Source organism: Ochotona princeps, chromosome 2 (genome assembly GCF_030435755.1).
Source record: "Ochotona princeps isolate mOchPri1 chromosome 2, mOchPri1.hap1, whole genome shotgun sequence".
Taxonomy (NCBI): Eukaryota; Metazoa; Chordata; class Mammalia; order Lagomorpha; family Ochotonidae; genus Ochotona; species Ochotona princeps.
The window spans coordinates 28,120,613-28,144,924 of record NC_080833.1 but is presented as its reverse complement, the minus strand read 5'-3'; the positions used below and the strand labels follow the sequence as shown (position 1 = coordinate 28,144,924).

The 24,312-nt window shown below is 49.5% G+C and overlaps 2 protein-coding genes across 5 annotated transcripts in view; one reads left to right on the top strand and one right to left on the bottom strand.

The window, feature by feature from the left end:
- Positions 1–23,902, top strand: part of MEAF6 (MYST/Esa1 associated factor 6) — a 115,527-nt gene extending 91,625 nt beyond the window's left edge. Inside the window, exons 1-9 of one of the 4 annotated variants that reach the window (XR_009247408.1) lie at positions 1,595–1,761; positions 2,698–2,813; positions 8,062–8,149; positions 8,257–8,302; positions 18,130–18,322; positions 21,453–21,482; positions 21,588–21,645; positions 22,272–22,305; positions 23,117–23,902. Coding sequence is in view for 2 of the 4 variants with exons in the window: in XM_058679140.1 (XP_058535123.1) it covers positions 1,672–1,761; positions 2,698–2,813; positions 8,062–8,149; positions 8,257–8,302; positions 18,130–18,322; positions 22,272–22,305; positions 23,117–23,125 (576 nt within the window). In the remaining 2 variants the exon portion in view is untranslated. Of the gene's footprint in view, positions 1–1,594; positions 1,762–2,697; positions 2,814–8,061; positions 8,150–8,256; positions 8,303–15,809; positions 16,021–18,129; positions 18,323–21,452; positions 21,483–21,587; positions 21,646–22,271; positions 22,306–23,116 lie in introns of those variants that run through there. The other 3 variants (XR_009247409.1, XM_058679140.1, XM_058679133.1) reach the window with 3 other exon arrangements.
- Positions 1–24,312, bottom strand: part of ZC3H12A (zinc finger CCCH-type containing 12A) — a 251,865-nt gene that overhangs the window by 211,576 nt on the left and 15,977 nt on the right. The window lies entirely within an intron of this gene.

Sequence of the window (24,312 nt, the reverse complement as noted above, 5' to 3'; positions counted from 1 at the left end):
GGCTTCATCCAGGTCTCCTTTGTAGGTGCCAGAGTTGTTTGGGTATGTGATTTGGGAGGTGGATTGGAAGTGCAGGAGGCAGATTTTGAACTAGAACTCTCATGGAATGCTGGTATCACAGGTGGTAGCTTGACTCACTGCACCACAATATAGACCTCATGAAGTGTTTTCTTTTTGTTTTTATTTTTAAAGATTTATTTACTTTTATTGGAAAGTCAGATATTCAAAGGGATGGAGAGACAGAAAGATCTTCCATCCTCTGGTTCATTCCTCAAGTGGCCAAAATGGCCAGAACTGAGTTGCTCTGAAGCCAGGAGCCAGAAGCTTCTTCTGAGTCTCCCATGTGGGTGCCGGTTCTGCACCCACATGGGATCTGGTGGGTGCAAGGTGAGGATTTAGCCACTAGGCTAATCATGCTGGGTCCTCCTAGAGTGTTGTTACGTTTGAGATTCAGGAGAGTAAAAATTAGGCAGAGACATACTTGAAGGAAAATGCATAGATCTACAAATGACAGAAGCCCACCGACTTCCAGACAAGACAGGGAGGGGAAGTGAGAGAGAGAGAGAGAAATGAAAAAAAAAAATTTCCTCCTCTGCTGATGATAGTAAAATTGACGAGTATGAAAAATGCAGAGTTGAGGCTGGTGAGAGACGCAGAATTGTCAGCATCGTTAAGGCATCTGGAGTTAAAGGTAAGAGCTAAGACATGGTCCTGCCCCTTGCCAAATCACAGCTGTGTTGTTATCTTCATTTGCACACCAGGGGGTCAGACGCACGAACTTGGCCTTCCTGTCTCGAGGGCATCGTGTATGGGTGCAAACAGGACAGCTCTGGCTCTGGGCTGCACCTTTCATCACCGCTCAACCTCACTCATGCTTGACTCTACAGAGCCTCGCAACACCCTTGAAAGGCTGGTAAAAGGGCAGTGACACCGCCTCTGGGTGTGGAAGATCCCCCTGGCACCGCGGTGAGTGAACGATGACACAGAGCCACAGTGGAAGCCAGGAGCCAGGAGCCCCCAACCGGGAGAGCGTGAAAGAATCGGAGGGGCTAGAGCAAGGGGGACCCAGAGGATCTGGCTTTGCGTTCCATCTCAAGTCTAGTAGGGGCAGTGAGAAGACCTCCCTCCCCCAGCCAGATTCCTGACTTGGGCCATTGGGTGGCAGTGAAATGTCATCCTGAAGGCGGGTTGTACAAGACACTGGGAGCTTTACTTATTTATTTTTTAAATTTACTTATCTTTATTGAAAATGCAAATTTACAGAGAGAAGGAGAGAAAGATCTGCTGGTTCACTCCCCGAATGGCCGCAACGGCGGGAGCTAAAGCAATCCGAAGCCAGTTATTTTTTAAAATTTTTATTACAAAGGCAGATAGATGTACGGAGAGAAGGAGAGACAGAAAGCAAGCCGACTAGATTTAAGCAGCAGCCGGGCTTTGGACGCGACGAGGCGTGGCGTCCGTCAAGTCCGCGGGCCGATCCAGGCACACAGAGGCGGATCCCGGCAGGTGCAGCGGCCGCGGCGCCCCGACCTCCCAGCGGCCCTCGGCGCGCGTCCCCGGAAGCCGCTCGCGCAGGCGCAGTGCGGCGGGCTCTCCCTGGCGGCGGGCGGCGGCGCGCAGGGCCCGCCCCCAGCCTCGCGCTCGCGCCGCCGCCGATCGCCTCAGCCCAACATGGCGATGCACAACAAGGCGGCGCCGCCACAGATCCCGGACACCCGGCGGGAGCTGGCCGAGCTCGTGAAGCGGAAGCAGGAGCTGGCGGTGAGCGGCTGCGGCCCCGGCCGGCCGGCTCGGGAGGCCCCGGCGCCCCGCTTCGCCCGTCTCGTCGTCACCCGCCCGCCCGCCGGGCCGTTGGCGACTCCGGGGAGCGCAGCGCGCGGGCCGGGGAGCCCGGCGGCCTGGGCCGGGGGCGCGTGCCGCGGCGCGCCGTTTCCGGCGGTGTGGAGGCCGAGCCACGGCCGGCGCCTCGAGCCAGGGGGCGGGAGCGGGCCGCGACGTGTGCGTGCGAGCGCCCGAGAGGGCGGCCGTGCAGGAGGGTGGGCTTGGTGGGGGACCCCAGCACCAGGCGCGGGGCTCCTGGAGGGTGCTGGTGAACCAGTCCTTCCCGATCCTAGGAGGGTGTCTTGGGTGCTCAGGAGGTGACGGGAGAAAGCAGACGACCGAGGCTAGGAAATGGGGAGGCCGAGACGAGCCCCCGCATTTTCCTGGGGCGCCTGCCCCCCCATCACCTGCGGCTGCCCTTGCAGGTTTCCATGACAACTGGCAGCCCGGTGCCGGCGGCATTTCGGAGCCTGCGGGGAGGGGAGTGAGGCGAGCTGCTCTCTCCCTTCTGGTGCCTTTTTTTTTTTTTTTTTCTTGTACGTGGTCCTGGAGCCCGGCCTTGTTATGCTTCAGCCCGGGGTCTTCACACCTGGGTTTAGAAATAAGGACCGCGTGTGAAAAACACGCAGAATTGTTCCCCCGTGTGATATTTTTCCCTCCCCCGAGACAGGTTCCGCCATTCTGTTCATGACACAGTCCATCCCCTTGGGCCTGAATGAGCCACCCCTTCCCCGAATTATCCAGTCCTCCACAAAGATAATTTTAATAGGGTCACTTTGGGTTTTGTAAACCCAGGATGAGGATTTGAGCTTGGGCTTGTCTGATGCTCACGCTTAGAGGCCTTGTCCACGGATGTCCTTGATTTTCATCTCCCAGGAAACGCTGGCCAACTTGGAGAGACAGATCTATGCTTTTGAAGGAAGCTACCTGGAAGACACTCAGATGTATGGCAATATCATCCGTGGCTGGGATCGCTATCTGACCAACCAGAAGTGAGTGTACGCAGGCTGTGCTGCACCTGTGAGATCCTGGGAAGACTTGCTGGTTGGAGTGGGAGGTGTTGGTCGCCACGGGCAGGGAGGCAAGCAGTCAAGTGGTGGAGCTGTGGGGAGAGGTGTGGGCTTGGGCTGGGACTGCAGCCGGGCCCCCAGCCCCTCTGAGTCACCTTGGCTGCAGGGAAGTCAGGTGTGGAGAGCGAGCGTGTTGCAGTCTGGCCCAGCAGTGCTACTAGTATTTTGCACATTGTAATCAGTCCTTGGTTCCACCCTCACGGTTTTGGCCATTCTTGTGTGCCAGCTATCTGGGAGTGATGATATGGTACAGGGGTTAAACTGCAACCTGTGATGCCAGCATCCCAAGGGGGAGATAGTCCAAGAGGTTAGGCACCTGCCACCCACGGGGAAGACCAGGTGGAGTTCTGGGTTCTTGCCTTTTGGCCTCATTTGGCTCCAACCATTGCAGGCATTTGGGGAGTGGACACTGATGATCTCTTTGTATGTTCTTCACTGTTGCTGACATAGAGGTTGATTTTCCATCAGCTGGCTCACTCCCCAGATGGTGCAAACCAGGAGCCAGGAACTCGCATCTGAGTCTCTCACATGGAAAGGCAGCTTTGCAGAGAGAAGGAGAGAGAGAAAGATCTTCCATCTGCTGGTTCACTCCCCAAGTAGCCGCAGTGGCTGGAGCTGAGCTAATCCAAAGCCAGGAGTCAGGAGCTTCTTCCAGGTCTCTCATGCAGGTGCAGGAACCCAAGGCTTTAGGCCGTCCTCTACTGCTTTCCCAGGCCACAAGTAGGGGTCTGAATGGGAAGTGGAGCAGCTGAGACATGAACCAGCGCCGTTATGGGAGCTCGGCACTGGAAGGGTGAGGATCAGCCAATTGAGCCGTTATGCTGTTGCTTCCAACCTGAGCCTTTCCCCAAGAAGTGCAGCTCTGCTAAGCGGCAGTTTATTGAGGAGGCAGGTAAACAGACCAGCTGGCTGGGGTCAGAGAGTGACCCCGAAGTGAGAGTTAGAAGGGTTTTCATTGGGAAGAGTGAGTTAAACCCTCGTGGGAACCAGGTGAGTTGGACAGCCACAGGAGGCTGCCAAGGGAACGATAGGTGGACAATGGGTGAGCTGTAGCAACATCAGGAGGCTGCCATGGGGACAGTTGGTGGGCCGGAACAGCCACAGGAGGCAGTCATAGGAACAATGAGTGAATAAATCATATGGTACTGATTCCTGGAATTGAGGGTTGCCGGCAGGGCATGGTGCTCCTTGTGATCTGGCCCCAAAGCAGCACACTGGCAAAGCATAAAGAGCAGGTTAGCAGACTTATGCAGGCCTGGGCCACAGTGACTCCATTTTGTGACTGGATTTTACAGCTCCAGGCCCCAAATAAATAGAAATTTTAAAATTTTATTTTTGATGTAGTTGACAGGAATGCAAGCCCAGGAGACCACTGATAGGGTGGGGGGGTTGAAGTATGGAGGAAGGTGATTCAAACAAATGCTTCCAGTTTTCCTTTTCTCTTGTAGCTAAGTGGTGGTGGTGGGGAGGATGGGCTGTTCCCATCTGCCAAACTACATCAGTATCTAGGGATGGGGGATGTTTACTTGATGTCATCTTAGAAACGCTGATATGGAGAAGAATGTTCTGAGGGTGTTGCTTGAATAGTTTTGATAGTTCTGAGATGCTGTTGGTTCTGTTGCTCTAAGGTCCCATATAAATAAAATCTTTAAAAAGAAAATTCTGGGGCCCAGTGTGATAGCATAGTGGCCGAAGTCCTTGCCTTGCACGCGCCGGGATCCCATATGGGCACCAATTCTAATCCTGATGGCCCCACTTCCCATCTGACTCCCTGCTTGTGGTCTGGGAAAGCAGTGGAGGATGGCCCAAAGCCTTGGGACCCTGCACTCACATGGGAAACTCAGAGGAGCTCCTGGCTCCTGGCTTCGGATCTGCGCAGCACCGGCCGTTGCGGTCATTTGGGGAGTGAGTCATCAGACGGAAGATCTTTCTTTCTGTCTCTCCTTCTCTCTGTATATCTGCCTTTCCAATAAAAATAAATAACTCTTAAAAAAAAAAGTAATGTGAAATATCTTAATAACAAAATAAAAAAATTTCTTCAAAAACTTTTGCAACTTTGGGATTTAAAAAAAATAAATAAATACATATTCGTTTTTATTGATTTGAAAGGCAGAATAATATATGGAGATTTTCTGTCCATCGGTTTATTCCCCCAGGGACTGCAACAGGCAGGGCTGGGCCAGGCTAGCGTCGTCGGGAGGCAGGGGCTTAGTCCTGCGCTCCTGCGATGACTGCCTGGTCATCATGCTGCAGATGAACGGAGCACTGGAACTGGAAGCAGATGGGACCCAAAGCCAGGCACTGTGGGCACCCTGGCACTGTGGACACCCAAAGCCAGGCACTGTGGGTGCACTGGCACGATGGGAACCCTGGCACTGTAGGTGTACTGTCATGGTGGGCACCCTTTCACTGTGGGCACCCTGGCCCTGTGGACACCCAAAGCCAGGCACTGTGGCAGCCCTGGCCCTGTGGACACCCAAAGCCAGGCACTGTGGGAGCCCTGGCCCTGTGGACACCCAAAGCCAGGCACTGTGGCAGCCCTGGCCCTGTGGACACCCAAAGCCAGGCACTGTGGGCACCCTGGCCCTGTGGACACCCAAAGCCAGGCACTGTGGGCACCCTGGCCCTGTGGACACCCAAAGCCAGGCACTGTGGGCACCCTGGCCCTGTGGACACCCAAAGCCAGGCACTGTGGGCACCCTGGCCCTGTGGACACCCAAAGCCAGGCACTGTGGGCACCCTGGCCCTGTGGACACCCAAAGCCAGGCACTGTGGCAGCCCTGGCCCTGTGGACACCCAAAGCCAGGCACTGTGGGAGCCCTGGCACTGTGGGTCCTCTTGCAAAGAGGCCCCATGTACGCTTTACTTGGTTTTCTCCAGGGATGGTGTGTGTGTAACTGTGTAGCACAACATCAGAACTGGACACTATGTATTTAGAGTTGTATGACTTTTTATCCTGGGTATGGATTCGTGTAACCCCTCTCAAAATGCAGAACTGTCCACTCACCACGAAGATCTTCAGGCTCTTCTTTTGTACTTCTGTCCTGTTTTCCCCTTATCATTTGTGTTTTCCTGTTCAGCCATATCAGTTAGAGCAGATGTTACGTGTGACACTTTGCACCTGTCAGTAATGAGCTCGGGAGAACAAGGACTGTTGTTGGACCCAGCCACAACAGTCGCACGTGGCAGTTAGCAGTCCGAGCTGTGTCCTCAGGTGGCCGCTCAGGTGGCTGCTCGGCCTGCATGGCTGTATTTGCCTGGTGTGTCCCTTTAGTCTTTCAGTTTAGGAGACTGCCTCGTTCTTTTTGTTTGCTTAATATTTTATAATTGGATTGGAAAGGCAGAGAGAGAGTCTAGTCTGTGGGCTCCCTCCCCGGGCCTGCAGAAGCCAGGATTAGGTGTTGAGGTTAGCGGCGGGAGCCACTTTCTGCTGTGTTTGAGTTGTGCTTGTGCTGTGGTTGATGGTGTTGTTTTGTAGAATGTTCCACTTCTGGATTTTTCTCATGCTGACTTCATGAGAGAGCTTGGAATATTCCTGGAGCAGCGGTGCGTGGCCCCTGCGTGCCTCTCATCTGGCTCTGCTTCGTCACCAGCAGAGCATCAGAGCTGCTAAGCTTGGCGGTGGGATTTCTCTGCTGTGAAAGACGTGAATGCACTGTGTCCCTCAGGTTTATATTTAGTAGTCATTACCACTTTAACCCTTTTTAAATTTTAAGATGTATTTATTTTTATTGGAAAGGCAGATATGCAGAGAGAAGGAGAGACAGAAAGGAAGATCATCCGTCTGATGCTTCACTCCCCAGATAGCCACAACGGCTGGAACTGAGCCAATCCGAAGCAAGGAGCCAGGAGCCTCGAGCCTCCTCCGGGTTTCCCACGCGGTGCAGGGTCCCAAGGCTTTGAGCCATCCTCCACTGCTTTCCCAGGCCACAAGCAGGGAGCCAGCTGGATGGGAAGTGGGGCTGCTGGGACATGAACCAGCAGCCATATGGGATCCCGGCACATTCAAGGTGAGAACTTTAGCCACTATGCTACTGTGCTGGGCCCAACTTTAACCCTTTTTTAACACAGTTTTTTTTTCTTGTTTTGTTATTTAAACGATAGAGGCAGAGATCCTGCAGTTACTCGTTTGCTCTCTAAAGGCCAACACCAAGTGGGGTTGAACAGTCTTCAGTCTGCTGGTTCACTCCCCACATGGTCAGTGTCCAGGACTGGTCCAGGCCGAAATAAAGGGAGAAGCCCCACCCAGTCTCCCACCTATCCCAGGTCCCCCATGTGGGGCACACTGCAAGGATCCTGCTCAAGCAGTTCTGATAGTTCAACAGTTTTGAATTGCCACCAATCTTGCCATTCCAATCGCGATGAAATCTATTCAGAATCCACTGACTGACACAGTCTCTTCATGGTTGGGGTTCTGAGATCAGCAGTTCAGTTGGAGGGATCTCCAAAGTGTTGTTTGCTTTTAATTGGAAAGGCAGGTTTACAGAGAGGAGCGACAGATCCTTCATCTACCCCATGTGGAATCCTGATGTGTGCAAGGTGAGGATTTAGCCACTGAGCCATCAGGCCAGGCCCAGCTTGTCCTTAGACCCCATATCTTCTGTTTCTCTAAGAAGCTCTGATTCCCTCCTCCCCTTTAAAAAAAAATTCTGTATTTATTTGAAAGGTAGAGTTACAGAGAGGGGAAGAGAGTGATCTCTTCTGTCCACTGGTTTATTCCCCAAATTGTCACAGAAGCCAGGCAAGAACCCCACCTGGGTCCTTCATCTAGGCTCCTGAGCAGGGAACTAAATGGGAAGAGGAGTGGGGGATTGAACCATGCTGGGTGTGATATGCCAGTGCCAACCTTCTTTAACTCTGAAAATGAAGTGTATTTAAGAGATCCTTCCTGTTATTGCTCTTGGCTGGCGGTTTTCAGTAGCAAGCAATAGAAATCCAGGTGTGCATGTTTTTGAGGCATTTGTTTTCCTGGGTGGGTCCATCCCAGCGCTGGGATCAAGCCTGTCCCTGTGGCTGTGAGCGTGGGCCTTGCATCCGTCCAGGTGACTCGGAGGCCTTTCTAGGAACTTGATTAAAACCAGATAGGTGTCTGTGCGTCAGTCCTGGGGCCTCCCCGGCTTGGGCCATAATCATAGCTCGGCGCTTAGTGAAATCCTTCCGTGTGTTTCAGAAACTCCAACAGCAAAAATGACCGAAGGAACCGCAAGTTTAAGGAGGCAGAGCGGCTCTTCAGTAAATCCTCAGTGACGTCGGCAGCTGTAAGTGGCGGCCCGCTGTTGAGGAATGTCCGTCTTCCCTCCCGAGGCTGGGAGTGCCCTCGTGAGGTCTGTGGTCGCTGTTGAGTAACTGCAGGCTTCTCTTTCAGGCCGTGAGTGCGTTGGCAGGCGTTCAGGACCAGCTGATTGAAAAGAGTAAGTTGTTGTTTTGTTTGTTCTGTTTTCATTTTTTTTCGTCAGTGTATTTCTGTGCTTCACAGCCCCCTGTGTTTAATTCATCTTCCACTGTGTGTCTCGGGACTGCTTCTCCCTGCTCTTCTCTCGCTAGAAGCTGGGAAGCCTTTGGGGTCTCCTTGCTCCTTCTTGCTTTTCAGAAGCACTCCGCTGCACCCCTCCTGCCCTTGGGGCTGGGCAGGGGCTGCTCAGTGCTGGCTTTGCTCCCGACGAGTCTTCTAAATTTCTCAGTTTTTTTTTTTTTTTTTGTCCCTGACTATAAAAACAGAATTTTCATGGAACATTTCGAACACACCTAATAAATCCTGGTGTGTTTACACAGGATGTGTGTGTGCTTTTGAGGATAAAGTGGAGAGAAGGCAGTTTATGCAGGTGATGGTGACAGCGTTTCCCAGGTGTGGCTGTGCAGCCTGAGCTGTTCTTGCTGGTGACGACACAGACATTCCACGGTGGGCTTTGTGAGTCGGACCTGCTACTCTGTGCAGCCTCTGGCAGCACTGGACCCGCGTCCGAGGATGATACTGCCTGGGGTCTGGGTCTTTGTGCAGTGGGGCTCTTAGTGCATTGGGAGTCGGAACGACCTAGTGACTTGAGTTATCTCTGTGTACAGAGTTCTGAATTTGCTGCTCTGCGCCTTACTTCTTTGGTTGCTTCTAGACATTTCCACTCTGATGTTCAGATGCATTTGGCCTGAAACAAATGCATTGTATTTGTTTTGAAACTCCCATTTCCTTCGAAATTCATGTGCCTCGGGTTTGGTTCTGTTATTCCTCTGTCATAGCGCTGGAGGCATCCGATTCCTTTCTGCCAGCCAGTGTGTTTGTGCTGCATCCTTTGCAGCACTGCCCTACCATGACTCAACTAAAGCTTGCTTCTGTTCCAATTAGTGCCGCTTCTTGAAGGCAAAGCTGCGTCATCGGCCTGGGAACACATCGTATCATGTTGGTGTGCCTTGGTTTTCCCCGTAGGTTGCTGGTGTTGCCTGGTACTGAGTGGAGAAGGTGACCTGTGTGTCAGTAAGGAGGCGCTGCCCATGGTTATTACCACGCTAATGATCACCTTTAGGAGTGTTTTCTGAACCCCTGGTTTTTTAAAATTGAAATCTTTAAAAAAAAATTTATTTGAGAGGCACAGAGGGAGAGACATCTTCCATCTGTTGGTTTACTCCTCAAATGGCTATCTACAACAGCTACAGGTGTGCCAGGCAGAAGCCAGGAGCCAGGAATTCTTTCCAGGTCTCCCACACAGGTAGCAGGAAGCCGAGTCTGTGGGCTTCCTAGGGTGTGCAGTGGCAGGAAGCTGGAATGGAGCAGAGTAGGGGCTAGAGGCCAGGCGCTCCCATGTGGGATGCAGCCATCGTGCGTGGTTTGTGAACGACTGTGCCAAGCACCTGCCCTTCTTCTAGCTTTTTGAAATATGCAGTATACTGTTGTTAATTATAATCACCCTGCTGTTGAGTAGAACACCAAAATTCATCTCTATGGTCTGTCCCTGTGTTTGCATGGTCTAGCCTCTCCCCATCCTCGTATCTTTCCTAGCCTCTGGTAGCCACAGTTCTATTCCGCATTTCCACGATAGCAACTTTTGGAATCTATAAACAAGGCTGAAGTAGTGCATGTTTGTCTTATGCCTGGCTCACTTCACTTAGCATTATGTTGAGGCTCATCCCTGTTGCTAAAAATCAATGTGATTTCATCCTGGTTCATGGCTGAATAGTATTTCATTGTGTTACTTTTTTTTTTTTTTCTTAAGGTTCATTTACTTGAAAGGCTAGACAGTGGGGGTCAGGGAGTAGAACTGGGGAGCAGTAGAGGAGAGATCACCCATTCCTTGATTCACTGCCCAAATGCCAGCAGCTGCTGTGGCTGCACCAGGCTGGAGCCAGGAGCCAGCCCTGTGGGTGGCAGGCACTCAAGTGCTTGAGCCATCTGCTGCTTCCCAGACAGTATTAGCAGGGAGCTGGACCAGAAGCGCAGCATCTGGGACTTGTACTAGCAAGTCAGAGTGGAATACAGCTGTCCGAGTTGGGGCTTCACCTGCTGGGCTGAGCAGCTGTTACCTCTTCAGATAAGGCATTTGCCTCATGCCATTAACTTTTGTTCTGATACTCTGGTTAAATGTATTTGAACCCTCTTAAGTTACCCTTTATGTTTTAACCATCTCTTTGTTTTTATGTTGTATTTGTGAACTGATTTTATTTCTTTATTTACCTACCCACAGGTACATGAATTCTCTTTTCACCTGTGCCTGATCTGTTAAACCTTTCTTTTATTTTTTTATGTATTTGAGAGACACACAGAGAGAGAGACCTGGAAAGAGTATCCCATATGCTGGCTTGTTTCCTAGTTGCCTGTGATAGCAAGGGCTCGGCCAAGGCCAAAACTGGGAGCGGATCCTCAGTCCCAGGGCCTGGCTTAGTGGGAACCTGGCATCAGGAACTGGAAGGGTAAAGCCAGGCGTCCCGGGGTGGTTTTTTTAAGGATTTATTTATGCATTTGAAAGGCAGAGTGAGAAATCTTTCATTCTCTGGTTTGCTCCCCGAGTTGTCACAGTGGCCATGACTGATCCACAGCCGGAAGCAGGAGCCTCTTCCAGGTCTCCCTTGTGGGTGCAGGACCTAAAGCTTTGGGGCATCTTCCCCTGTTTCCCCAGGAACATTAATGAGGAGCTAGATTGGAGGTGTAGCAGCTGGGACTCAAACTAGGACCACATGGGCTGAATGCTGTTGCTTCAGGCAGCAGCTTAGCTTGCTACACTACAGCACTAGCTCCAATTCGGTGCATCTTAACAGGCAGCTGAACTACAAGACCTGATGTGCACCTGGTGTTCTTCATTTTAGATCTTTTGTTTTCATTTGTTTTGCTTTTTTTTTTTTAATATTTATTTTTTATTGGAAAGGCAAATTCACAGAGAAGGAGAGATATAGGGAAACATCTTCCATCCACTGGTCTACTCAACAAAGGCTTTGTGCCATCCACCTCTGCTTTCCCAGGCCACAAGCAGGGAGCTGGATGGGAAGTGGAGCAGTTGGGACACAAACCTGTGCCCGTATGGGATCCTGATGCTTGGAGGTGGAAGACTAGCCAATTAAGCCATTGTGCTGAGTCCCTGTGTTTTATTTTTAGTATTCAGAATTTTTTGTTAATGTTAAAAAGTGCTAGTTAGGGGGTCCCGACCCAGTGGCCTGCTTCCCATCCAGCTACCTTCTTGTGGCCTGGGAAACCAGTCGAGATGGCCCAAAGCCTTGGGACCCTGCACCCAATGGGAGACCAGGAAGAAGCTCCTGGCTTCGGATCAGCGCAGCTCTGACTGTTGCAGCTGCTTGGGGAGTGAATCAGTGGACAGAAGATCTTCCTCTCTGTCTCTCCTCCTCTGTGTATATCTGACTTTGCAATACAATAAAATCTTAAAAAAAAAAGTTTTTTGCTGATAAGAGAATTGCCTTTAGTAGCCATTTCTTTATTTTAATTAGCAGAGTGCCTTGTGAATTTATAAAGTTAATCAAAATCTTGTGTTCTCTAAAAATGAGTTGATCACAATGATGCCAGTGAGAAATGAACATGTGTGTGGTTCCTGGGTGCCGCGTTGCATACTGGTCTCCCAGGCCTCTTAAGATCATGCCCTGCGGTGTCTCCATGAGCCAAGGGAGAAAATTATTCTCACTCTGTGATCTCCCTTTGCATTTTAATAGTGCTTAATCCAGTTTCCCTGGCTCTTAAATTCCTTTGTTAAATCTTGCCCGGTGTGGTAGTCTAGTGGTTAAAGTCCTTGCCTTGCATGTGCCTGGATCCCATATGGGCGCTGGTTTGTGTCCCACTGGCCCCACTTCTCATCCAGCTCCCTGCCCAAAGCCTTGTAACCCCGCACCCTTGTGGGAGACCTAGAAGAAGCTCCTGGCTCCTGGCTTTGGATCGGCTTAGCTCTGGCTGTTGCGGCTACTTGGGGAGTGAATTGATGGATGGTAGATCTTCCCCTCTGCTTCTCTTCATCTCTGTATGTCTGATTTTCCAATATAAATAAATGTTAAAAAATCTCCTTGCCTAATAATCTTAAGGAGAGCACCAGTGATCTTCATTGTTTGACACTGCCCTCTTCCGAAGCCCTCCCATGTCCCACTCTCAGCCCTCTTCCTGGGTGACCTTTCTTACAGCTCAATGTGCGTGCTTCTCTAGGTCTGCGCTCCAGACCCTGTGCTGGCAGCGTCTTCTGTAAACCAAGCTCGTTGTTGAAGATAGGCGTCATTTGTGAGCTGCATGAGATTTGGAGAAGGGGCTGGAGCCTCAGCATGCAGCCTGGGCCTCACCATCGAGCCCCTTAGGGATGGCTGACCCATGTTGAAGCTTCTGGATCCACAGATCAGGGACCAGCTCAGAAGGTTAAAGGAGCAAGTCAGCTCTCCGAAGTGACTAGATCCTGTCTCCCTTGTGTGACCTGCAGATTCATGGGACTCCCTTCCCATTCGCTTGTTCCAAATGCACCATGTGCTGTCTAACTCCGCACCTTGGCATGTGCTGTGTTTTGTATTTATCTTGACTTCTCACTTTTTAAAATCCAGTTTGAATTCCACTCCCTGCATTGAAGTTTTCTTCTCAGTTATCCATTCTTCTCTGTTCCTTTGGTCCTTAGTGTCCACGTCAGTTTTTAGTGGCATCTGTCACGTCTGCCTGGGTGACCCATTTGTCACCTAGGTGCCTTCCCTGTGCCCAGGGGTATGAGTCAGTTCCCACTGCTCTGTTGTGCTTGTAGAGTGTGACTGGCTCATCTGGTTATTCAGTGCTGCTGAGCAGCTGGCCCCGGTGAATGCCCTTTAGTGTCTTCTGGTGGATTTGCAGTGTAGACACAGTTTGCAAATCGGACTTGTCTACCCTGCCCTTCTCCCACATCTGCCCGTACCTAGCACCTGCTTAGTCGTGTGTCACATTCGTCACTCTATCATCTACGGCTTTTATGGCCTCCTGCCTTATCAACTTGTGTCTTTCCCTGCCTATCACAGTGCTTTGCCCATTTTCATCTGAACAACAAGGTGAAAGAGACAGACAGTCCTATGTACCTGCAGTCCACTGGGTCACTTCCCGGATACCCACAATAGCTGGTGCTAGGCTGGACCACAGCCACGGGCCAGGAACTCTGCCTGGACTTCCAGAGGGGTGGCAGGAGCTCTAGTGCTTGGACTCTGATGGCTACCTCTGGCTTGCATTAGCAGGAAGTTGAGTCAAATACAGAATAGCCAGCACTCTAATATGCAATATGCATAGCACAAGTAACAATTTAACACGTATCACCACAACAGCCATCCCTATTTGTATAATTTTTTAAAATACTGCTTCCCTAAATCAAAGTGGAACTGAGTAGGCCTGGGGAAAGGAAGAGTACTTTGAGTATTTTAGAGGGTACTTTACCCTCTAAAATTGTCTTTTTTAAAAAATGTATATGAATATTTATTTTTATTTGAAAGGTAAATTTACAGAGAGAGAGAGAGGTTTTTCATCCACTGGTTCACTCCCCAAATGGCTGCAGTGGCCAGAACTGAGTGTCTGAAGCCAGGATCCAGGAGTTTCTTCCAGGTCGCCCATGCGGGTGCAGGGTCCCAAGGACTTGCACCTCCTTGGCTGCTTTCCCAGGCCACAAGCAGGGAGCTGGATTGGAAACATAGCACCGTGACATGAACCGGCATCCCATATGGAATGCTGGTGCTGTAGACAGAGAATTAGCCTATGGCCACTGTGCTGGTCCCTTCACTTTTTTGAATTTGTATTCATTTAAAAGGTGGAGTCACAGACATACATGCATACACACAAATCTTCCAGCTGCTGTTTAGTTCCCCAAAGGACTGCAACAGCCGGATAGAAGCCAGGAGCCAGGAGCTGCTTCTTAGTGTTGTATGTGGCTGCAGGAGCTTAAGAACTTGAACCATCTTCTGCTGCTTTCCCAGGTGTGTTAGTGAAAAGCAGGATTGAAAGTGGAGGAGCTGGGACTCGAACTGGTGCCCCGCGCCCATTTGGGATGCCATTGGCACAGGCAGCATCTTTCCCAGCCGTCCCACCCCTGCCTTGGCACTTTTCAGGGTGGCGTATTTTTGTGGCTCTGAATGTTTAAATACACGAAGTAGTCCAATGTATGTGTGTGTTTTTGTCAGATTTGCTTTTGTGTTCATATGTAAGAAAGCACTGCCTAACACAATGCCTGCCAGGACTCTTAGCTTTTCTGTATTTACACGTGTGGTCTTAGTGAAATCTTGCGTAAGACTTGAGGGGGGTCCCTCTTCGTCCTTTGGCTTGTGAATATCCAGTTGTTACAGCACAATTTGCTGAGGAAGAAAAAAAAAACAACCCTCTTCACAGGGTCATGGTCATACTTGCCGCAGAACCACCGCCCATGTGTGTGAGGCCTTGTGTCTGGACTCTGGTACCAGTACCATGGAGTGTTGCTTACTGTAGCTTTGTGTAGTTTAAAATTCTTTTGTTGATTTTTGGGTGAAATCAGTTTTCTTGAACTTCAGAAAGCCATTTGTTCTAGTTTCATCCAGTGTTACCTCCTGTGTGGTTTTCATGAAATGTGTTCAAAAATACAGAGTTATGTGATTTCTCAGATCTGGCAGTTTCTGCCACCCGCTTTTCTGGAACTGTCTCTTGCCATTCCTTCCTGTGTTTTTGTGTTATTCCATATCTCTTTCTAACTCTTACAATATGAAGAAGAAAACTAGGAGGCCAGAATTGTGGCATAGTGCATTAAGCTGCTGCTTGGGATGCCAAGCATCCGGCTGCTGACTGCTGACTTGAGTTATGGTTGCTGCTCTTCTGATCCAGAACAGCAGTGGGTGATGAATCAAGTACTTGGGTGGAGTTCCTGGTTCCTGGCTGCAGCCTGGCCCAGCCCCAGATGTTGCTGGCATTAGGGAGTCAGCCATCTTGTATGAGATCTCTCCTCTGTCACTCTGAAATAAATAAATCATTAAAAAATAAGAGGGCCCGGCATGGTAGCCTAGGCTAAAGTTCTCAGCTTGCTTGTGCCAGGATCCCATGTGGGCACTGGTTCGTATCCTGGCTGCTCCACTTCCCATCCAGCTCCCTGCTTGTGGCCTGGGAAAGCAGTGGAGGACAGCCCAAAGCCTTGGGACCCTGCACCTGCGTGGGAGACCTGGATGAAGCTCCTGGCTTCAGATTGGTGCAGCTCTGGCCGTTGCAGCCACTTGGGGAGTGAACTAACAGACGGAAGATCTTTCTGTCTCTCCTTTTCTCTGTCTCTCCTTCTTTCTGTAAATCTTACTTTTCAATAAAAATAAATAAGTATTTTTAAAAAAGAAAGGCAGAAGAAGAAAACTGGATCCTGACCCTGCTGCCTCCATAACCCCTTCGGACAATTTTTAGAAAACTGGCACGATGGCTCATTGGCTAAATTTTTGCCTTGCATGCGCCGGGTTCCCTTGTGGGCACGGGTTCGAGTCCCGGCTGCTCTGCTTCCCTTCCAGCTCCCTGCTTATGGCCTGGAAAAGCAGTAGAGGATGGCCCAAAGCCTTGGGACCCTGAACCTACGCGGGAGACCTGGAAGAACCTTCTGGCTCCTGGCTTTGGATCGGCTCAGCTCTGGCCGTTGCGGCCACTTGGGGAGTGAACCAGCGGATTGAAGATCTTTCTGTAAATCTGCCTGTCCAATAAAAATAAATAAATCTTTAAAAAGTAGACAGTGTTTGTACTTGGGGGTCCTTCCGTGATTGAGTGAAGTTGCTGGGACGAATATTGTGGCACAGTGGGTTAGGCTACTGCTGGGGACACGTGCATCTCATAGCAGCAGGATTGGGGTCGCGTCCTGTTTCCACCTCCAGCCAGTTCCCTGCTGACATAGCTGGGAGGCAGAAGGTTCCTGCCACCAGCATGGGAGGATGCCCCAGTGGAGCTCCGGGCTTACGCCTTGATTGTTGATGGCATTTGAGTGATAAACCAGTGGATAGAGGATTTCTAACCCCTCTTCTGTTACTCTGCTTTTTAATTAGTTAATTAAAAGTTAAAAACATTTCTTCCAAGTATGTATTTATCAAGATATATGCAGTTATATCATTAAACGTGTGTATAAGTTGATTTTGAATTTGGTTTTGTTTATTAAATGTATCTAAGTGATGTTTTCACATAAGAAATGTGTGTCAACTAAAGAATATTAGTGCTTTTTAACAGTCTTTTTTTTTTTTAAGATTTGTTTACTTGAAAGAGTTATATAGAGAGGGAAAGGCGAAGAGAGAAATCTTCCATCTGCTGGTTCACTTCCCAAATGGCCCTGGTGGCTATGGCTGGACTAGGCCAAAGCCAGGAGCTTCTTCTGGGTCTCCCATGCCGGTGCATGGTCCCAAGGCTTTGGGCTGTCCTCTGCTGCTTTCCCAGGCCAGAAGCAGGGAGCTGGAAGGGAACTGGAGCAGCTGGGACACAAACCATCAACCATATGGACTTCTGGCGCTTGCAAGATGAGAATTTAGCCATTAAGCCATTGCGCTGGGCCCTGACATGCACCCTGAAAGGCAGCAGGTGATGGCTCCAGGCGTGGTTTTCCTGTCAGCCACTGGAGGTGGGTGGGCCTGGATTGAGGTCTACACTCTGGCCTTCTGCCTGACCCAGCTCCTCTTTTAGATGCACATACTAAAGGAGTGATCAGTGGATTTGAACATTAATTCTTCCCCTGTGGCTCTTTCTGCCTTTTGGATAACTTTTAAAAAGGAAAAAGACGGGCATGGCACGGTGGCCTAGCAGCTAAAATCCTCACCTTGCACGCACCGGGATCCCATATGGGCGCCGGTTCTAATCCTGGCAGCCTTATTTTCCACCCAGCTCCTTGCTTATGGCCTGGGAAAGCAGTCAAGGACGGCCCAAGGTCCTGGGATCTTGCACCCGCGTGGGAGACCTGCAAGAGCTGCTGGCTTCGGATTGATGCAGCTCTGGCTGTTGCAGTCACTTGGGGAGTGAATCATCGGATGGAAGAGCTTTCTCTGTGTGTATCTGACTTTGCAATAAAAATAAAATAAATCTTTTTTTGTGTGTGTTTTTTTTTGTTTTGTTTTTTATTTATTTATTTATTTATTTTTTAATTTTTCTTTAATAAAATAAATCTTTAAAAAAAAATAAAAAGGGAAAAAGGCAAATTATGTTTAAGAAATAGAAAGGAGTCCTGCACCCTTTGGGAAAAGATTCAGGCCCAGTCCTAGATGTTACCTAAGGTTTCACCCTGTGCAAGCCTGTCTGCTAAACCATTGTCAATCCCATCAGTGTGATGAAGTCAGCTTGCCCATGTGTTTCTCCCCACGGGTGTCCCACAGTGAGCAGAGCTGCCGTTGCCCAGGCTGTGTTTCTCATGACCTCTGCTATCCATGTGCTTGGTATGGGTGAGCTCTGTCCTGGATAGTTGTCCTGGACAATTCCTGGAGGAATTGGAAGGTGTTTTCCTGCCCCCAGCGCTGGGCAGGCCTTCCCTGATGCCCAGGGACACTGATGGTACTGGGCAGGCCTTCCCTGACTCCCTGGGGGCACTGATGGTGCTGGGCAGGCCTTCCCTGGTACCCAGGGGGTACTGATGGTGCTGGGCAGGCCTTCGTTGGTACCCAGGGGGTACTGATGGTGCTGGGCAAGCCTTCCCTGGCTCCCTGGGGGCGCTGATGGTGCTGGGCAGGCCTTCCCTGATGCCCTGGGGGCGCTGATGGTGCCACAGGCCTTCCCTGGCACCCAGGGGACGCTGATGGTGCTCGGCAGGCCTTCTCTGACGCCCTGGGGCGCTGATGGTGCTGGTGGGGTTGTGTTTGTTCCCTCCAGGGGAGCCGGGCAGTGGGACTGAAAGTGATACGTCTCCAGACTTCCACAATCAGGAGAACGAACCAAGCCAGGAGGATGCCGAGGATCTGGATGGATCTGTGCAGGGGGTGAAACCTCAGAAGGCCGCCTCCTCCACTTCCTCAGGCAGCCATCACAGCAGCCATAAAAAGCGCAAGAATAAAAACCGGCACAGGTCAGTGGCCGGGCTTCCGTGGCCGTGGCTGGGAAAGAATGCAGTGCCAGGACCGCCCTTGGTCCCCAGAGCTGGGCGGATGTTCTCAGAGGGAGGGAGGGAGGACTGGGCTGTGAGCGTAACCTGGAAGGAGAACTCCAGGACTCCTTGCCTACTGTTGGTAGTGCAGAAGAATTTGGTTTGGTAACAGTCTCACTATTCGGGTGAGTTGGAGTCTTTTGGAAAAGAGGGGCGTTAGAGGCAGCATCCGTGTGGTTGGTGGTGGCCCCAAAATGCCACTGTACATCCTGGGGTTCTGGGAAGCTGTGGAGTGGGATTCAGTCTGTTGCTCTTTATTCTTAGTAAGCTTTGTGGATGGAGAAAACTGATTTAACATGCCCCTTTCTCTCCTTTTTTGATGCAAGTTTTTTGGTTGCTTGTGACTGTGTTTTTGTATTTCTCTGTGACATGCGGACTTCAGACATCGGAGGAGCCATAGAAAAGCCCACACCATAGGAGACTGCCTTCCTAAATAGCGTTGGTCCCGCGTGTGTTTGACAGTGAGTCCGTAAGGAGCCAGGACATCAGTGGGCAGAAAGGTCAGGTGTCAACCAGGGAGTGTCAACGTTCACTTAGCCTACAGGTTGTAGGAAAATGCTGGGGCTAGGGAACTCACACGTTGGGAATTTGATGGCTTCATTCAGAAAGAATAATGCCTGGTTGACAGAATAAGGTGTCTTGCCCTGGGCTCAGACGTGTGTGAGGCCTGGAAGCCGGCGTCCCGTTTCTTTGTGTGCTGAGAAGTGAAGGGGACACGCAGGGAATGGTGGGGCCCGTCTTCCTTGATAAGCCTTCAGATAGTTCTTCATGCATCAAGATACTGAGATTGATCACTTCAGGAATGTGGTGTGAGGGGTTCGTGGGGAAGTCACTGTTGTGGCACCTCCTTGGCCCCAGCTGGTTCTTTAATTCTTTAGAGAGCTTTCGTTGTTGATGCTACAGAAGTAATATTTGTTCCAAGCAGTGCTGCTTAACCTTTTTCTGCAAACCAGAGTTCACCATGCTCATCTTCTAACTAGTGAGAAGTGGCAAAAAACATGCATATCGTTTTTTGCATAGCTACAGGGTTTTTGGCCACTGATAGGAACTGGTGTTAGCTTCTCCCAAGTGATGGAGAAGCATGCTCTGTTTAAAGAAACACTCTAAATTTTGCCATGATAGTGAAAAGTCGTGCTTGTGTTATTTTTCATAAGCTTGCTCCGGTGTGATTTTCAAGCCGTCGTTCCTTGCTTACTTGAGGGTGGCAGGAGTAGAGAGAAGGTGTCGGCCAGTCTCTGGGACTCCTGGCCCAGTGCTAAGCACTGTGCTGCCAAGACAGCTGTTTGTTTCAGGTAATACCTGACACGAGGGACTCAACAGAGGCATTGGACTTCATTGTCCTTTTTCCAGGACATTTCCTTGGTACCAACACTCCCTCCCTATCTTTTGCACTCTGTAGCCAGCTCCTTTCAGGATGCTAGGATTTCAGATGACGCTGTGCTGCTGGCACCAATTGCTCACACGAGCAGGAGCCTGGCTTTCCTTGTCTCTCCCTGTCTTCGCTGATAGAGCATCTGGCTGGTCTTCTCCTTTGGCCCTAAGTGCTCATCTGCCCCAAGAGAGAAGGAAATCGGATGCTTCCTGCCTAGTGAAGCTAGGTTCCGTGGCCTGTGTGGCAGGCACTTCTGTGGCCAGCTCGGTGCTTGAATGTCTGCCATCTTTAGTCAAGCGTAGGGTTAGGGCTGGGGTGGAGCACCTGTTTACTCATCCTGGTAAGTTTGCAGCCAACATAGCCTTCCTCTGCAGCATGGTGGAGGCTGGCTATGGGCTCGGCCCTGTTTATATTTGCAAGGCAAAGCACAAGTAACAGTGGTGCTTAGGGAAAAGGAAGTGGCTTTTGAATTTACCCCCTGCAGGAATGTGAAATTGTATGAAATAATTGTTAACATTCATTACTGATGACAGTGTCTTCAATTATTATGTTTTATGTGATGTCTGCACAGAAAATCCCAGCGTAATTAATGAAAAGGATGACATGATAACTCACAGCTGCTCTTCCAGGTTTTCACTGCGATACCAAAGCCTAGAATTCCAGGGAGTTTATCAAGTGTTGGTTAACCAGGTATAGTGTGTTTAAATCTGAAAGCAAAGTGCAATCAAGCTGGAAGTGGAGTGTGGTTAATCCCTCGACTACGTTGCCTGTGAACTCTCCCAGAGGCCTAAAGGAAGTGACGTCAGGAGGGATGCTGATGGACTCTGGGCTTCACCTCTGCTCACTGTCAGGGAGGAAGCGCGGCCATTGCGTGTGTTTTTACTCCACTGGCAGTCAGCAAGGGAGCCCTGTTGCACTCCAGGGTCATGTGCACTGTTCAGGGCAGCCCCTACCGGCCTCTGAGCAGTGACATCACAGTGGTCTCCGCCCCGCTTCTCCTGAGTGGATCCCTAAACCCCACGGGGCTTACGGATGCCCCATAGATGTGCGTATCTTTTCCATAACCCTGCCGTGTGTGGATCCTGCCGGCTGTGAAAATGAGTTGTGCTGCCCTTCTGTCTGTGGAACTGCCACCCAGTGTGCTCACCCTCTGGGACCGAGGGTAGCATATGTCACTTGAGTCAAAGGGGCCACATGTTTTCCTGTTTTAAACTTTGGCCTTTTTTTTTTTTTTTTTTTTTGGTCTTTTGCTGTCATGGAAATGTATTATCCTGAACTGTTGGCTCTGTCTTCACAAACACCTTTCGCCCTGTGACCAACCCTTTCCTTTCTGTTTCTTCTAATGTCCTAATGATTTTTGTCAGTTTAATTAAATACATTAAAAGTTCTAACTCTGAATCTGGCAGCTGATCAGAGGGCTCCAGGTACCTGCAGTTTTCTAATGAAATCATGTTTCTTCTCGTGGTCTTCTGCTAGGGCAGACCCCTCTGCTAGGGCACACTCAGGAAGAAAGGGGGTCTCCTGACCACAGACCTTGGTGCTTAGATGTTCAAAACTTTATTGCTTACGATTCCTGAAGCTGATATTGTTCCTACACATCTTGCTAGGGTGGCTAATCGACTAATTGATTCAGTTAGTACATTAATCTCTTGCTTTCTTCCTCTCCACTGCTGCCCTCAGCCCGGCTGGCATGTTTGATTATGACTTTGAGTAAGTTTGACTTGACTCAGTATTTGTGCCGTGTTGTTTCATGTGTAGACACCAGGATGCCTTTTTGAGACCTTTCTAACCCATAGTTTATCTGTTTAATTGTAGGTATGTATATTAGGTTAGGCTGGGAAGTTTTTTTTAAAAACAGAAAAACGTGATGGAGGTAACATTTTATTTAATAACTTAAGCAAAATTAAGTAAACTTCACTTTTATGCATTTTAATTTCTTTTAAAATAGATAACCTTTAATTCACATTTAAATAAATTTTCTGGCTTTGCTTCGTAAGGAGATTAATGGTTTAAAAATTTGATACTTTGCTTTGAAAAGATTTTTAAAAAATTGAAATTCATTTAATTTCATTTGTGTTTCATGTCCAGAAATACAAATTCCTAGTCTCTTTCCTGTTCTTAATCACCCATGTCTCTGTAATTCTCAGTGATAGTGAAAGAGTTAACGCATTAACATAGAGCATGCCATCTTAATTCACTCTCTTTAACATATAATTTGGAAATAGCTTTTTTTTTTTTTAATTGTATGGCTTTTTGGTAACTGCTGCATTTTTCTTTTTGAGCCATCCCCGTTGGTCTTGCAGCAAAATTACCTGCTCGTATTTTTAAAATAATCGCTTAATAGTATCCGGGTAAAGAACTAAATGTGACATAGTCTAATGAAGAATGCGGACTTGACTTAACCAGATAGTCTCTGCATTAGCTTGTGCCCTGTGCAGTAGCTGACTGTTGACCCTTTATCTGTATGCTAAAATGCAACTCTTATCTTTCCTATCACAGGATTGATCTGAAGTTAAACAAAAAACCTCGAGCCGTAAGTATCACCCAGGCCATTTCAGAGAGACTGGCAATTTTGTCACTGATTACAAAAATGTGTCCGTTTTCAGCCTTTTGAGTGTTGCTAATCTGGGGTCAGCAGTCCGGGCAGTCCCTCTGGTCACACGTTAGCTTCTAGTGTTTCTTTCTTGTTTTTCCTTTTTTTTTTGATGTTTTGTAGAGAAAAGCAGGTCACATAGCAGCTTTCCTAAAGGATAATTCCCTTTGAGTATAAAGACTAGCTCCCTCGCTTCCCCCAAGTCCCACCTGGTGAGGTGAGCTGGTTTAATAAGAATAGAACCAGCATGTCAGTCGGGGCATTCTGGGCTCAGAGTGACAGGCCATTTTTAGATGTCATACACAGTACATTATACCTTTTCCCCCCCAAAGATTGGTTTATTTATTCTAAAACATTACAGAGTATGGGAGAGGGATCTTCCATCTGTTGGTTTACTCCCCAAATGGCCACAGTGACTGGAGCTGGGCTAGTCTGAAGCCAGGAGCCAGGAGCTTCTCCTGGGTCTCCCATATGGGTAACAGGAAGCCCAAACACTTGAGCCATCCTCTGCTGCTTTCTCAGGCGCATTAGCAGGGAGCTGGATTAGAAGTGGAGCAGCCGGGGTGCGGACATCTCAGACAGTGGTTTCACTCACTGCACTATGATGTCAGCCCTCCTGAATCACACATGAGAGCACCCTTTAGCTACACAACAATCCCCTTGGCAGGCTTGTTGGTAGGATTTTTCCCTTTGGGGTCAGACCAGTGTTCTGCTGACCGTAAGCTGGGCTCTGTCTCTCTGCCTGCCCCAGGACTATTAGAAGACTCCTCTGCAGAAGCCTCCAGCTGTGTGGAGCCCCGCTTCCCTCCGACCTCACAGAGACATGCGTCCTGCATCGGAGTGTGTGGCCACCCACCTCTGTCCCCTAGACCCAGTGCTTGTGACTCTGAGTAGCTTGTTGTGAATGTGGTGACAAGTCATTTTTGTAAGACATTGGATCACTTACCTTATGTCATTTTCAGTAACAGCTGCAGGAAGACCAAGTCCTGGTGATACTCCCAGCGGGTTGCTAACTGCATTTCTCCCTTCTCAGAATGAATGAATGCCTTCAGACAGGCTGGCACCCACCTCAGCTGTGGTACCTGTTGAGAACTGTTCTCTGGTTTTGGTTTGTGCTGAACGTCACATTTGAGATGGAAGCTGTAAATACCAGGCATCGTTTTGTTTTGTGTCCTTGTTTTCTGATCGTAGCCCTCACCTTTCTTTTGGGACTTTTTGTAATGCCTTAGGATAGCTCACCTCTTCCTGTCAGCCTGCACTGGAACGCTGGAGCGTGCCTGGTCGCCTGTGTCACGCAGTGGCCAGCATTCCTCATGGACAGTAGTCTGCTTGGCCATAGGTAAAGCAGGAAGCCAGCTCTCTGCCCCTGTGTTTATTTAATGATTACCTGTCTCAAGTGTTTCTGAGTTAGTAGCGAGTTCACATCCAAGGAACAGGAAAAGCTGAAGAACGTCTGTTTAAGTCAATCCTTTTAAAATTGATCTTTTTATTCTTTTTGTATGAATAAAATTTCACAGCTTTGATGTCTCATGAACAACTTTTAAATCTAAGGTGGTTTTTCACCTGTTCATTCATATCATGCCTGTTGGAGATTGTTTTCTTTTCTTTCCTTTTCTCTCTTTGCTAGTATTGACCTGATGAAATATTGCCCTAACAGTCACAAGGTTGTGCGGGAAGGCCTAGAGTTTCGCCGAAAGCTAGTCATGTCTGGCATTGCTGAGTGGAGAGCTGCTGGGGGCCCTTGAGTGTGCGCTACCCAACAGCTGACCCCTCCATGGGCCCGAGAACCTGCCCCACGTTCAGCTGCCTCTCTGCACACATTGACCCTCCTCAACAACACGCCAGGGAGACCCCGGGACCCCAGGGCACCGCTGTGGCCAAAGTGTCTCTGGCTCCTGATCAGAGAGGCCAGGTTGGGAAGCTCTGTGTTAGGAACCTGAGTGAGGA